This window comes from Canis aureus, chromosome 37 (genome assembly GCF_053574225.1).
Source record: "Canis aureus isolate CA01 chromosome 37, VMU_Caureus_v.1.0, whole genome shotgun sequence".
NCBI lineage: Eukaryota > Metazoa > Chordata > Mammalia > Carnivora > Canidae > Canis > Canis aureus.
The window spans coordinates 21358652-21375168 of record NC_135647.1 but is presented as its reverse complement, the minus strand read 5'-3'; the positions used below and the strand labels follow the sequence as shown (position 1 = coordinate 21375168).

General features: G+C 39.8%; 1 protein-coding gene across 13 annotated transcripts in view; it reads right to left on the bottom strand.

Annotated features, from left to right (window-relative positions):
* LYRM4 (LYR motif containing 4) overlaps positions 1–16517 on the bottom strand; it is a 159291-nt gene that overhangs the window by 73306 nt on the left and 69468 nt on the right. For 5 of the 13 annotated variants that reach the window (XM_077886344.1, XM_077886340.1, XM_077886339.1 and 2 more), the window contains one exon: positions 10021–10057. The exons of 7 other annotated variants lie outside the window; for them this stretch is intronic. In XM_077886344.1, coding sequence (XP_077742470.1) covers positions 10021–10057 — 37 coding nt within the window. Of the gene's footprint in view, positions 1–6286; positions 6397–10020; positions 10058–16517 lie in introns of those variants that run through there. One more of the 13 variants, XM_077886345.1, reaches the window with a different exon arrangement.

The window sequence follows — 16517 nt, the reverse complement described above, 5'->3', positions numbered from 1 at the left end:
AAGATGTTTGGAGAGCTTAAAAGAAGCAGCTCTATTGGATTAGTAACTGCTTCTTATTTTATTTTTAAAAAGATTTTACTTATTTGCATGAGCAGTGGGGAGGGGCAGAGGCAGGAGGAGAGGCAGACTCCCCAGTGAGCAGGGGGCCTGATGCAGGACTTGATCCCAGGACCCTTGGATCATGACTTGAGCTGAAGGCAGATGCCCCAGTAACTGCTTTTTAAATTGGTTAAGTAAAATTTAGCTTGTAATCAATACATAAATGTTTAGCAAAGATCCACTTTAGAAGTTTCAATTATTGGATATATAAGATTAATAAACTGGGAATAAACTTATCTGTGGCCATAAGCCCTCTGGATATTAAAAGGCAAATGACACGTTAGAGGTATGTCTCTTTTTGTCTTAAAAGTAGTTTAGAGTCATGGCTTTACCATGACTGGGAGAGTCCAGGTGCTTAGAACTACAAGCTTTAAAGAGGTGGTCTGAGATGTGAGCATGTTTAAGAAGCACTGTTTAGATTCTTTCTTTAATCAGCATGGTAGACAGAGGACAGTTAAGCAGTTACTAGTCACTTAAATTACTAGTCAAATGGCCATCTTGCTAGACATAGATGGGCCTTCTATATTCTCCATCTGAAATGTATCAGTTTTCCAAGAGGCCGTAACCTAAGAGCAGGGAATGGGGAGATTTCTTATTATGAAAAGATTTAGTCTGTGTGTGTGTTTTACTTCTATAGTCTAGTGTTTGTCACATCAAGTTGTAGAAACTATAATGACAGCATAAATCCTTGATTTTAAGTGAGTACCTGGCACACACATATTATTTCATTACTAATGGCTTTTCTTCCTCTCTGCCTTTCCTCTGGCTTAGTTTCCATGTGGAGAAATGATAACCTAATAGCCAGTGTGCATTTATTTAGAAAGGCATTTGGGAACAGGGTCTCTTGCTGGCTAATCCAGAGCTTATGGGCTAACGGCTACAGGAGAGAGAAAAAAAACGCTGCTTTGTAATTTCTGGCCTTTCCTATGATGTATAACTGAAAGGCTCCTTGTGCTTTCTATCACCACACAGCATTCCCCATCTGTTATTGGGGCAGTCATTTTAAATACGGAAATGTGGGGTTTTGCAGCTTCGAGTGGCATGCATTGGTTTCAGCCTTAGTGAAAATACGTTTATAGTGTCTGGAGTAAAAGAAACAAAATGAATAGTAGCTGTCATCATTATTATTATTACTCTTACTATTATCATCATTATTATATTTGGAACTATTATTATTTAGTTCCACACCAAAAGGGATTAACATGTACCAATAGAATAATTCTGTGAGATCCCAGTTATTAAGACATGTCCAGAGAGCCTACTACTGAGTCAAATTCTTCTACCTGCATACAATCTCCTATTGTGAGTTTCATATCAGACCTCATTTGTCTTTATCCCACATCCTCCCTTTCCCCCCACTTCAGATCCACTCAATCAAGTATATGGTACAAAAGGGATAATTTCTCATCTTTTGGTTACATGACTAGAAATAAACAAACTGGGCAGGGAAAAGAATCTGGCCATGAAATAAGAAAGACTGCATCTTATTTAAAGCTCTATTTGAGATGTTAAGAATAATAAAAATCAAGTCTCCTTTTCTCTCCTTGTGTATCAAAAGCTTTTATGGAAGGGACTAAGGGGGAAATGTGGTCTGTTTTCCTGGTTTCACACTTGCCTTTTTTGATGACAAATGTTTTTTCTTATATATTTTTAATGTCTACATGATATATCTTGTGTATTAAAATAAATAGGCAAATTCCAAAAATCTAAAGCAGAATACAAATGGTGAGTGGTGTGGCATTTCACAATAAAGGGGTTCAAAATTATAAATCCCTGGGATAGTCTCCCCTCCTTCCTCGAAAGAGCTGTCTCTTTAAAAGAAAAACAGCTATACTTTTCTTTCCCCATTTAGAAGGCAATAGATATCAAACAACCTAGTGTTCACACTTCTATTAAGGCTTGATTTTACTCTGAGGAGAAGTCAGAATCCTACAAAAACAAAAAGGACTTGCTTATATTTTATGAAGCTCAACCATATTAACATTTTAATAAACTGATTTAAGCCATCTGGTGTTTAGAAAATGGGTCTGGTTCTCCAAAGAAAATAAACAAGATATAAATAACTCTTGAGTTCATATTTTTTTTTTTAAAGGAAAAGAAGACTCTCGATCATATACCCTGCCTCAACATTCACTCATTTCAGCACCAACTCTGTTGAGTGCCGACTGTGGTTCAGGAAGTGTTCTAGGTTGTCATGTTAAAGAAACAGTCTGCTCCGAGGCACCTCCAAAGGGCAATAAGTAAACAGAAGATGCGTGCAGATACCAGCAGAATGACAGGGAGCCGTGTGAAGGAACGGAAGAACAAATGTGATTGTGTGGCTGCTCCCAAGTAAAATGTGAGAGGCCCCTCCCTCTGGATAAAGCCCACACATGGGGTGCAAGGCCCCCAAGTCTCCAGCTCTTGCTTCTCTCTGCAGTTACAGTAAGCCTCTCTTCACCAGAGCCCTCGTCCTCCCCTGGTTAGCGCTCCTGGGAGCCTCCCCTTGAACAGCGCCCTTTCTCCCCAACCTCCCACCCCATGTGTTCTGCGGTCCTTGTACTTACTTTGACTCATTACAATAGTGTCCTGCGCCTTTGCCTGGAGGGCTGAGTCTGCCTACCACTACCATAGTTCTAATGTCCAGGTGAGTCCGGCACGAAGGATAGCTATTTGTCCAGTGAATGAAGGGATGGATGAATGAATGAATGAATGAATGAGGGAGGGAAGATATGTCTGTCAGTGACGCTGTGCTGGGGTTGGGGGGACAGGAGGTTGGCTGAGTCAGGGGGATGTTGGCTGAGCACAGACATCTAAAGTGGCCACAGTGAGGATTTTCCTAAAACAGAGCTTGTCTTTCCGATGGAGGCTAAGCTTCTGGAGAAAGACTAACAGACAATGGAAAGAGATGGGTTCTGGCTTCAAATGGCCCTGGGTTGAAATATGAAGTGAATACAAACATATGCCTACTTTGTCAAAGACGAGCTATAAAAAGTCCACAGTATGATACCTGACACAGAGTGGGGCCCTCAATACAGCAAAACCTCATCTTATTTAAAATACAATACAAAATACAACACTATGGAGTCTCTGCCCATATGAAACCCAGCATCCTGTAGGAGAGATGGACCCACTTGGAGGCTGAGAGACAGTAAGTAGCTCCCTAAGGATCACTGGGCTGGTAAGTGGGAGCAGCTGAGATCTCAGAAGGCTTGTCTGGTTTCAATGTCTATGCTCCAAGGGGAGGTGATGACTAGAGGCAAACTTAACAGTCATCGTCAAGGGGGACAGATGCATCATGGTGGTGGATGTGATCAGAGGGAAAGGAAGGGCCAGCCAAGGGGACTGGCAGGGGTGGGAGGTGGGAGTCAGGAGTGAGGATGCCAACAATGCAGAGGACCTCTAGAATGGCTCTTCAGAGGGGTCAGGCACTGCTAGGATGCCTACTTGGACAATATTTGTGGCCATTAGGAACCTGGTTACTTCTGGAAGAGCTGGCTTATCATTGGGATGACAGGGGTTGCGGTGTGAAAGGAAGATGAGATGGAACTCGACAGTGTAGCACAAGGGAAGCAAGGAGGGCAGGAGCTTGACATGGAAGCAAAGAAGCCTATGTGTACTAAGTGGGAAACGCGAATGTGCTTTACAGAGGGAGTGTTGGAGCCAACAGAGGGAGAAAGGAGGCTTTAGGAGGGCGGGCAACTGAAAATTAGTGGGATTTCAGAGGCAGGAACTGTGGTAACTGACTGAACTAACTTGGGTAAAAATAATGGGTGCTTCTTTATGAGCTAAATGGAGGGAACTGAAGTTTCTGGCCTGGTAAGTTTGATTAGAAGAAAGATGCCTACTTATTCGATAAATGGTACTAGGACAAGGGAATATCATTTTGGATAAAGTTAAGCTGAACCCATACCTCCATTATTACACTAAAGTAAGTTTTAGATGCATCAAAAATTAGACATGAAAAAGTAAGTATGAAAGCACCAGAGGAAAATACAAGAGAATTCTGGAGTCTCGGATTGGGATTTTGGCATGATGCAAAATTTATAGGCAACAATGTAAAAAGTAACTACACACAAATTAAAATCCTCTGTATTAAAAAATGTAGTAATGAAGGCCAAAAAGTAAATGAAAAATGGGGAAAATAGATTTGTGATAATTATGACAGGAAACAATAAAACAGTGAATAAATTAACAAAGAAAAACAGAGCTGGGTAACATACATAAACTATCCTTAATTTGACCCATACAACCTTTTACAAGTTGGACTGGTAGAGAAGAAAATGTTTGATATTCTTGGGGCTCTAGAGTGAGGTGAAGACAGGGTTGGTAGGATGGTAGCTTGCTGGGCAGCATGGGAATGCTGGGCTGTGTTTTCAATGCCCACACCTTTGACTCAGCTCTTCCTCCTCTAGGCCTTTATTCGACATGAAGACAGGTACTGGGATGTTTGTGGGTGCATTGCTCATGATGACAAACAGCTGAGGTCACTAAATGTCCAACACCAGTTAGTTAAATTACCACACTGTGGAATACCATCTAGCCATTAAAGAGGGGGAAAGGGTTGTATGTTCTGGTATGGGAGAATTTACGTGGGGAAAAAAGAGACTGTAAAAGGGTATTTTTAGTATAATATTATCTGTTTTAAACAGAAGAGTTCACACATATGCATACACATATACTACCTCTAAATGTACAGGAAATTTCTAGAAGGCTACATAAGAATCTTAACGTGGGAAGTGAGATTTAGAGTCAGGAGAAAAGAGTGAAAGCAACTTTCTTCTGCCTTTTATCTTGAAAATGTAGTATTTTGATCAAAAAATTGTAAGTAAAGAGATGTAAATGTCTGAAAGACCAAGTTACCCAACTTGCAAATCACAGGTTGTATTCTATTCCCCTTTACTCTAACATTTGACAACGATCATCATATCAGGTAGATTCTTAGGAGCTGGGGCTCTGAGTCTGTGTGAATCCTGGGTCCCTTACTTATTAATGACAACGGGTATATAATTAACTGCTCTAAACTTCAGTTTCTTCATCTCATAGTCCTGGCTGAAAGATTAAATGAGACAGTGCATGTAAATCATTTAGCATACGACGTCAGTGCTCAATAAATGTGATCTATTATCATTATTAATAAAACTCTTTCATCTTACAGTTTGTCATTTCCTTTTACAAATAATTCTTACTTGATGCTTGCTTTTCAGATGATAAAACATTATTATCCTATCTTAATTTCACAACAGCCCCCATTTTTACTGAGTTTCAGAGAAATTAAGTCGTTAGCCTAACATCACAATTGAGGGTTTAACAGCAGATCTGATTTGAAAAGTTTTCTCCCCCTTGATCACAGCTGTCTGCCGACCAACAAGCCCACAGCCTCTATATTTTGACACGAATTAATGATGATTGTAAAATCCTAGGCATTAGGGACCATGAAGCTCTACATTACTTCATATGGTACTTTGGACAGAGGAAACAAAAGCACTATTTACAACTCAATTCTGCTGATAGGTGCAACTTTCCTTAAAAAGAGTTAAATGAATCTGTCTACATGGTTAGCAATGCTGGCACAAAGAGTTCAGAAAATATAGAAAAGAAAAAAAAAACCCTCACAAAGATGGTTAAATCACCTGTCTGAAAAATCAATACATGCTTCATTTACCCTATGAATCTGACCACTGTTGTCCCAAATCTAGGCATTTTTATTAGAGTACTACTATGTTCAATGATTCTTTATATAACAGAAGTTGATCTGACTCAAGGAATTTTTTTCCTGAAGTAGAAAAGTAGGCTGATATTGGCATCTTCATTTAGTAGACAAGACGAAGAGATTTTATGCAATTTTCCCAAGGTCCTTTAGTGATTTAAGGGCAGAAACAGATCTGAGTTCAGTTGCTTGCTTTCTAATTTGCCTCAAATACCACACACTGAGATCACACTCTTCTCTGCTTTAATTTTTTCATAGGATTTTCCTGGAATCAGTTCTGAGTTTATTTTGGTATAATAAAGTATTACACTGAGCACACAGAATAGACAGTACTGGAGTCTCAGTAAATTCCTTAATAGACTCAAAATAATTGATTTCCTTGAGTTTTTTTTTTTTTAAACAGTTCAGCTCAAACTGAGAATGCACATTTTTAAAAATAGCTTTGACTTCTAAATGCTCTCCTTATGTATAAATGTATTTTAGCACAATGCAACTTTGCTTAGGAAAAATCTACTTACAAGAAAATTCATTTGGTATTTTGTAGTAGTATCATCTCTGTTCTGAGCTATCTTAATGAAGAATCAACGAAATATGATGGCTCTAATAGGCTGTGCATTGAAAATTAATTTGATGTTATTCATTTAATTGAAATCACCACACCCCCTCAACACACACACGCATGCATGCACAGTATGACTGACCACCTCTGATGTGACTGAAGACTCTAATCCAGAAAACATCATTTATTTTTAAATTTTTTTCAAAGATTTGTTTATTTATTTTAGAGCTGAGTGTGGAGTCCCATGTGGGGCTTGATTCCACGACCCTGAGATTATGACTCAAGGCCAAACATTGGATGCTCAACCAACTGAGCCACCCAGCACCCCAGAAAACATCACTTAAATCAGTCATCTTCCTCTGACATCTTGGTAAGCATTTTTGTGTTAGACATTTTCTTGGAACATAATGCAGTTAGAAATCTCTGTGCCATATCTCAGCTGCCCAAAATTGAGTACTTGGAGGGAATGACGTAGACAGTGTGAGTTAAAATTCCTATGTTTTAATGGTGAGGTGGAAGGACAGCTATTGATTGATTTTTTTCTAAAGATTTTATTTATTTATTCATGAGAGACATCAAAAGAGAGGCAGAGACACAGGCAAAGGGAGAAGCAGACTCCATGCAGGGAGCCCGATGTGGGACTCGATCCCGGGACTCCAGGATCAAATCCTGGGCTGAAGGCAGGCGCTAAACCGCTGAGCCACCCAGGCGTCCCTGATTGATTGATTTTTAAAAAAGATTTTATTTATTTATTCAGAAGAAACACAGAGAGAAAGACAGGGACATAAGCAGAGGGAAAAGAAGGCTTGCTGCAGAGAGCCAGATGCAGGACTTGATGCCAGGTCCCTGGGATCATGACCTGTGCTGAAGGTAGACACTCAATCACTGAGCCACCCAGGTGCCCTGAACAGCTATTGATTTAAGTGACCTCAAAATTCCAATATTTTCCCCACTAAATGCTGCTAAGAATTCATTGGTATGTTCCATTCCAAATGAAAGAAAGATTAAAAACTATCTGGGTTGCAGGGTGCCTGGTTGGCTCAGTTGGTTGGGTGTCTATCTTCAGCTCAAGTCATGATCCCAGGATCCTGGGATCCAGCCCTGAGTTGGGCTTCTTGCTCCGTGGGGAGTCTATTTCTCCCCCTGCTCTTGCTCTCTCTTTCTGATAGATAGATAGATAGATAGATAGATAGATAGATAGATAAATAAATAAATAAATAAATAAATAAATAAAATCAATCTAGGTCGCAATTCCCATTGTGGGATGTTCCTAGTTTAGAGTCCCAAAAGTCAAAATCAAAGGTACTTAATCATGGTATATTCTAAGATCTTAAGTGGAAAAATAGATCAGACCTATGGATTGGTCAGTCTAGGTTCTCAAGTTAGTCTTCCATAGTATAAATATATTAGGTTAGAACAACTGAATTTATGTAACGGATCAGGGAACTTCAAACTCAAAGTGTCATTCCCCAAACTTCCATAACCAGAGTTACTAGCATTTAGTTATGGAGAACAAATGTGAGTTACTGATTATGAGAGGTAAGCGTTCACTGTACTGAGGATTACAAGAGAACCTGTAGGAACTAATTATGAATATAAAATATCCCAACTCTTCTCTCGAAAAGTGAGAATTTCGGATGCAGTCATACACATTTCTTAACATCAAATAATAGAAAAGCTCCTAACAGTCTCACAACTACTTATCAGAATTAAAGCTAGTGTTTGGAATCATGAAATGGTATGATCCGAGTAGGCATGAGAGAGCTCCTTGGAGAATGTGGTCTTGGATAATTTTCTTTTTTTTTTTTTTTTTTTTTTTTAAATTTTTATTTATTTGTGATAGTCACAGAGAGAGAGAGAGAATGAGCCAGAGACACAGGCAGAGGGAGAAGCAGGCTCCATGCACCAGGAGCCCGACGTGGGATTCGATCCCGGGTCTCCAGGATCGCGCCCTGGGCCAAAGGCAGGCGCCAAACCGCTGCGCCACCCAGGGATCCCTTGGATAATTTTCATACTTAAATCTTGCAAACTGATTTCCGAATCTGAGCCCACGGCTTCAAGAAACCCAGATATCTTATGCAAAACTCTGTCTGTATAAATAGGTGAATATTATTTCTGGGGAAAGGGTGAAGAGCTTTTGTGAGACGTAAGGCACCGTCTTTAAAATCTACCTCAAAGCCAGATCTCTGGGGAAATGGCAGATGAGGAGGACCCCATGCTCGCCTCCTCCCCGGGAAACAACCAGGTAAGACTCACAGCTGCATAAATAAGCCAGAAAACAAACTGAAGACGGCAAAACAAACTGCGCAGCTAAATGTAGACAAGAGGCTGCAAGGAAGGGACTCAGTGGGGAGCCGACGCACCTGCGGGGCTCTCTGTGGGAGGGAGGGACCTGCAGGTGCTAAGAGGGGAGAGAAACAGACCCCTAGGCCGGGAAGGCAGATCCCTGCAACATTTGGCTTTGACAACCAGAGGGGCTGAATATCAGGAGTTCTTACAGTCAGTGGGACTTAAAACCTTGAATTTTAAAAATCAGCTGGTTCAGCTCTGGAGAGCAGGGAGGGGAAATGAGTTCTTGCCCTTAAAGAGCCAGCACAACAAACAGCCCAAGGAGATACATCATGAAAACAGCAGTTTGAAAACCGGGCTGAGGTCTGTAGAAGGGAGAGCTGTTTACTCATCGCAGAGCTAGCTGTTCTGGAGGGACAGAGATTCTTGGGCGATTCCTCCAGAAACAAAAGAGCTAGCAGGTGGCATTTCTCTCCTCTGCTTCCCAGCAAAATACACAGGCACCTGCAGGAACCAGCAACTGAACTTGAGAATGTTCCCCCTCCCCCTACCACTGTACTCCAGTGGATCTGTCCCCTCTCGCCAGGCCTGCCACAGTCCCTGTGCTGCAGGCCTGCACCCCCGGGCCTGTGAGCAAACCTAGCAAACACTGTTCATCCAGCCCCTCTGCATGTTGCAGATCTTGCCCCTCCATTATGCTCTTGGCAACAGCCCATCCAGAGCGGTGCTACAAGCCTAGCAGTGTGTAAGCACCTCCAAAAGGGGTCATCACCACTCCAAAGACACTCCTGCCCCAGAGAGAGGGAACCATAACCCCACATACTACTCAGACTGGCGCCCCAGCAGTGCACTGTCCTAACTAAGTATGACTACAGGCCTACTCACCAGTAAAAGCTTCTCAGGGGACCACACAGGGAAAGCACCTGGCAGTCTGGTGCTCTAGTCTTCCACAAACAGCTGGCCTGACTCAACTCAAGCCCAAGGAAGCCCCAGACTGGTCCACTAACACCACAGGGACCGAACACTGCCCACAATAAGTAAAGAGAGCCACTGCAGATGACTGGACTAGAGGAAAAAGCAGCATAGCCACAACAGCAGGATGTACCCAGAACACGCAGGAGACACCTCTGAAATACCAGGTTCTTGTGAAGAGGGGACACTGCACTGCAGGGCACTACAGACCTCTTCTTCATAAGGCCACTATTTTCAAGAGTAAGAGATGTGGCTGACTTTCCAAACACAGAGAAACAGAGACAGACAAAATTAGGAGACAGAGGAATATGTTCCAAATGAAAGAATAGAACAGAATCACAGCAAGAGACCTAAGCAAAATAGAGATAAGAAATACATATGAATTTAAAGTAACGGTCATAAAGATACTCACTGGACTTGAGTAAAGAGTGGAGGACATCAGTGAGACCCTTAACAAAGAGATAGAAAAAGAACCAATCAGACATGAAGAACACAATAAATTAAATTAAAAATATGCTAGATGGAATAAACAGTAGATTAGAGGAAGCAGATGTCTCAATGACTTGGAGGACAGAGTAATAGAAAGTAATCAACTGAGGAGGTGAGAGAAAAAATTATGCAAATAAGAATAATTTAGGGAACTCAGCGACATCAAGTATCATAATATATGTATAAGAGGGATCCTAGAAGAAGAGAGAGAAAAGGGGACAGAAAATTTCTTTGAAGAAAATAATAGCTGAAAACTTTCTGAATCTAGAGAAGCAACAGAAATCCATATCCAAGAGGCACAGATTATCTCCTAACAAAATCAAGCCAAGTAGATCAACACCAAGACACAGAATAATTAAAATGTCAAAAAGTAGTGACACTTTTCAAAGCAGTGAGAGAAAATAGTTTCATATAAGGAAAACTCCACAAGGCTATCAGCTGATTATTCAACAGAACTTTGCAGGCCAGAAGAAAGTGGCAGGATCAGGCAAACTGACTTTAAAACAAAGACTGTAACAAGAGACAAAGACACTGTATGATAGTAATGGGGATGATACAATAAGAAGTTATAACAATTATAAATATTTATGCACTCAACATGGGAGCACCCAATATACAGCACTATATACAGATATTAGTAACAACCATAAAACTAGTATTAATAATAATACAATAATAGTAGGGAACTTCAAACCCACTTACTTCAGTGAACAGATCATCCAAACAGAAAATCAACAAGGAAATAGTGGCTTTGAATGACACACTGGACCAGATGAATTTAACAGATAAATTCAGAACATTCCATTCTAAAACAGCAGAATATATATTCTTTTAAGGTATACATGAAATGTTCTCTAGACTAGATCACATATTGGGCCACAAAACTATTCTTGACAAATTCAAAAAGACCAAAGTCATACCATACATCCTTTTTGACAACAACACTATGAAACTAGAAATCAACCACAAGAAAAAAATCTGGAAAGACCACAAATATATGTAGGTTAATAATATGCTACTAAAAAATGAATGGACTAACCAAGAAATCAGAGAGGAAATAAAAAAAATACATGCAGACAAATATAAATGAAAACACAATGGCCCAAAGTCTTGGGGAAGAAGCAAAAGTTGTCCTGAGAGGGAATTTTATAGCAATACAGATCTACCTCAAGAAGCAAGAAAAATCTCAAATAAACAACCTAACCCTACACCTAAAGGAGCTTGAAAGAGAGGGACACCTGGGTGGCTTAGGGATTGAGCGTCTGCCTTTGGCTCAGGGCCTGATTCTGGATTCCTGAAAAGGAGTCCCGAATTGGGTCCCTTGCATGGAGACTGCTTTTCCTCCCCCTGCCTGTGTCTCTCTCTTTCTGCATCTTTCATGAATAAATAAAATCTTAAGAACCCGCCCCCCCCCAAACCCTCAAAAACCCCAAACCAGTAGAAGGAAGGAAATAATAAAGATCAGAGGTAAATTAAATAGAAAACTAAAAAAACCAATAGAACAGTTCAATAAAACCAGGAGCTGGTTCTTTAGAAAAAAAACAAAACAAAACACAAAATTGATAAATGTTTAGCCAGATTCATCACAAAAGAAACAGAAAAACAATCCCCCCCCAAAAGAGGACTCAAAGTCAGAAATAAAAGAGTAGAAATAACTGGTATCAGAGAAATAGAAAAGATTGTAAGAGAATATTATGAAAAATTGTATGCCAACAAATTAGATAACCTAGAAGAAAGGGATAAATTCCTAGAAACATAACGTCCCAAAACTGAAGCAGGAAGAAATATAAAATTTGAATAGGTTACCAGCAACAAAACTGAATCAATAATCAAAAAACTCACAACAACAACAACAAAATCCCAAGGAGGAGATGGCTTCACAGGTGAATTCTAGCAAACATTTAAAGAAGAGTTAATACGTATTCTTCTCGGGCAGCCCAGGTGGCTCAGCGGTTTAGCGCTGCCTTCAGCCCAGGGCCTGATCCTAGAGTCCCAGGATCGAGTCCCACATCAGGCTTCCTGCATGGAGCCTGCTTCTCCCTCTGCCTGTGTCTCTGTCTCTATCTCTCTCTCTCATGAATAAAAAAAAAAAAAAAAAAAAAAAAAAAAACTATTCTTCTCAAGCTATTCCAAAATATAGGAGGAATTAAAACTTCCAAATTCAATCTATGAGGCCAGCATTACCTTGATACCAAAACCAGATAAAGACTCCACTATAAAAAGAGAACTATAGACCAATGTGTCTGATGAATATAAATGCAAAAATTCTCAACAAAATATTAGCACACTGAAGCAATAATACATTAAAAAAATCATTCACCACAGTCATGTGGGACTTATTCTTGGGATGCAAGGGTGGTTTAGTATTTGTGAAACAATTAACATGACACATCACATTAACAAGGGAAGAATAAAAACCATATGTTCATTTCAAGAGATCTAAGAAAAAGCATTTGACAAAGTACAACATCCATTTATGATACAAATCCTCAACAATGTAGGTTTAAAGGGAACATACTTCAAGATAGCAAAGGCCACATATGAAAAACTCATAGCTAACATCATACTCAACAGTTGAAAAACTGAGAGCTTTTTCCTTTTCCCTACGGTCAAGAAGAAGACAAGAATGTCCACTCTTAACAGTTTTATTCAATATAGACTAGCAGTCCTAGCCACAGCAATCAGACAAGAAAAAGAAATAAAAGGCATCCAAATTGGTAAGGAAGCATAACACAAATGGAAAGATATTCTATGCTAATGGATTGGAAGAACAAATATTGTTAAAATGTCCATTAACTACCCAAAGCAATTTACAGATTTAATGCAATCCCTATCAAAATAGTAAGAACATTTTCACAGAACCGAAACAAATAATCCTAACATTTTGTATGGAACCAGAAAAGACCCCGATTAGCCAAAGCAATCTGCTTTTTTTTTTAAAGATTTTATTTATTAATTCATGAGACACACACACACACGAACAGAGAGAGAGAGAGAGAGAGAGAGAGAGAGAGGCAGAGACACAGGCAGAGGGAGAAGCAGGCTCCACGCAGGGAGCCTGACGTGGGACTCGATCCTGAGACTCCAGGATCACGCCCTGGGCCGAAGACAGGTGCTAAGCCGCTGAGCCACCCAGGGATCCCCCTAGCCAAAGCAATCTTGAAAAAGAAAAGCAAAGCTGGAGGTATCACAATTCCAGATTTCAAGTTGTGCTAGAAAGCTGTTATAATCAAAACAGTATTGTATTGGCACAAAAACAGACACACCCATCAATGGAACAGAAAAGAAAGCCCAGAAATAAACCCATGATTATATGATCAATTAATCTTTGACAAAGGGGGCAAGAATATGAAAATGGAAAAAAGACAATCTTTTCATCAGGGGTGTTGGGAAAACTGGTCAGCTACAAGAAAAGAATGGAACTGGACCATTTTCTTACACCACACACAAAAATAAACTCAAAATGGATTAAGGATCTAAATTTATCAGGTGAGACCTAAAACCATAAAAATCCTTGAAGAGAGGACAGGCCTAGTGATTTTTCTGACATCAGCCATAGCAACATCTTTCTAGATATGTCTCCTGAGGCCAGGGAAACAAAAGCAAAAATAAACTACTGGGCTATATCAAATCAAAATCTTTTGCATATAAGAGGAAACAATGAAACCAGAAGGGAAATTAATGAATGGGAGAAGATGTTTACAAATGACATCTCTGATAAGGCTTTAGTATTCAAAATATATAAAGAACTTATATGACTCAGCATCCCAGAAAACAATAATCCTATTTAAAATTCACAGAAGAGGGATGCCTGGGTTGTTCAGTGGTTGGGCACCTGCATTCGGCTCAGGTCATGATCCCGGGATCTGGGATCGAGTCCTGCATCAGGCTCCCTACCAGGAGTCTGCTTCTTCCTCTGCCTATGTCTCTGTCTCTCTCTCTCCGTTTGTGTCTCTCATGAATAAAAAAATCTTAAAAAAAAAAAATCTATAAAAAAATGGACAGAAGATGTGAGCAGACACTTTTCCAAAGAAGACATACAGATGGCCAATAGGCACATGAGAGGATGCTCAATATCATTCATCAGGGAAATGCAATCAAAACTACAATATCACCTCCCACCTGTTAGACTGGCTAAAATAAAAAAGACAGGAAACAACAAATGTTGGTGAGGAGGTTGAGAAAAAGGAAACCTCATGCACTGTTGGTGGGAATGCAAACTAGTGCAGCTACTGTGAAAAGCAGTATGGAGGTTTCATAAAACATGGAAAATAGAACTACTCTATGATCTAGTGATTGCACTAATGGGTATTTACTCAAAGATTACAAAAATGCCAATTCAAAAAAAAGGATATATGCATCCCCATGTTTAAAGCAGCATTATTTGCAATAGCCAACTTACGGAAGCATCCCAGTGTCCATTGGTAGATGAATGGATAAAGAAGATGTGGCATATATATATATGCAAGGAAATATTGTTCAGCCATAAAAGGAATGAAATCTTTTGCCATTTGCAACAGAGTATAACGCTAAGTAAAATAAGTCAGTCAGAAAAAGACAAATCCCGTACGATTTCTACTCTTACCTGGAAAAAGAAACCAAACAAAGGAAAAAAAAATAAGACAAACTAAAAAACCAGACTCTTAGAGAGGACAAACTCATGCTTAGCAGAGGGGAAAGGGGTGGGGGATAGGTGAAATAGGTGAAAGGGAAGAAAGAGTACACTCATTATGATAGGTACTGAGTAATGTATAGAATTATTGAATCACTATATTGTACACTTAAAACCAATTAATTAAATTAATTAATTAATAAGAATTAATTTATTCATGAGAGACACAGAGAGAGAGGCAGAGACATAGGCAGAGGGAGAGACGCAGGCTCCCCACGAGGAGCCCAATGCCGGACTCAATCCCAGGACTCCGGGATCATGCCCTGAGCTGAAGGCAGACGCTCAACCACTGAGCCACCCAGGCATCCCTAACACTAATTTAATACTGTATGTTAATTATATTGGAATTAAAAAATATAATAATTATAAGAAATTGCCTCAATACCTTAAAAACCACTGATTTTAATTTTAGGAACTTGTCTTAAGAAAAATGTCAGGGATGTACATAAAGATATTTTTGGCCATGTTGTCTGTAATAGGGGGAAAAATAAAAAGAAACCAAATAAATTTCTACTTCTGGGGGACAGAATAAACAGATCATGGTAAGGCATAAAATGGAATCCTAGAAGCCATAAAAAAATCATGAGGTAAAGAGAACGGAATCACATGAGAACTATTCCCTATACCTTAGGTAAAAAGACGTTATAAACCCAGTGTGCAGTTATGATCCTCAGGGGGGTAGAGAGGCGAACCTGGTCTCCATTTGTGTTCATGCCAGTGGTCCATGTAGGTTGACTGATTATCACAGGCAATTCAAGGAATGATCTGAAGTCCTTCTGAGACCAGACTGACCCCAAGCCTGAGTGTAAAGAGTGGAGCCATGTGATTCTGGGAAGAATAGAACTCTAAGACAAAACCTCAGAATGGGTTAGTAGGGGCCATCTCCATTGAAAACTGGGCTAGGGAAAGGAGTTTGTTGAACTGGGAGAATTAAGATAGATTAGTGAGAAATGTACCTGAACGTAATTTAGGTTTTTTCCTCATTAAAAATGGGCCCCCTAGTGATCTGCAGAAGCAAACTCAGTGACAAGGGAATAAGAAAAATAAACAGTTTGCAACCACACAGTAAATAATTCAGGCAAGGTATGTTAATGGGTCTGAAAACCACTGGTGAAAGGTTGATGGGGTACAGGTTATTTATTTACTATTTATTTATTTATTTGAGAGAGAGAGAGAGAGAGAGAGAGCGCCTGAATTGGGGGGAGGAGCAGAGGGAGAGGGAGAAGCAAGCTTCATGCTGAGCAGGGACCCCAATGTAGGGCTTGACACCAGGACTCCAGAATCATGAGGGGCACAGGTTATTTATTAATTACAAACAGAAACAGGATGCTTATAATGGAAATATCTGGTCAACTCCAATCTAAGAAATGATGAGACTTAGCATAAACAAATAATGCTACAACCGGCACTAGGGGCCTCCTCACATGATGCAAAGGGAGAACATCATAGTACCAAAGCAGTGTTCCTGTCAAAGTGATTACTTGGAGTGTAATGAGAGAGAAAGAATCTCACACATTCATATTAGGGAACATTCTAGACTAAATATGTCAGTGTCATGAAATTGATCAAAAAAAGGCAGAAGAACTCTTCTCTGTTAAAGGAGACATAAGAAACATGACTACAAAATGCAATGCTTGATCCTTAAATGGATTCTGGATTAGGAAGAAAAAGACATTATAAAAGGTACTGTAGAACAATTGGAAAAATTTGAACTGCTTCATAGTATGTATTGATGTACGTATGGACTG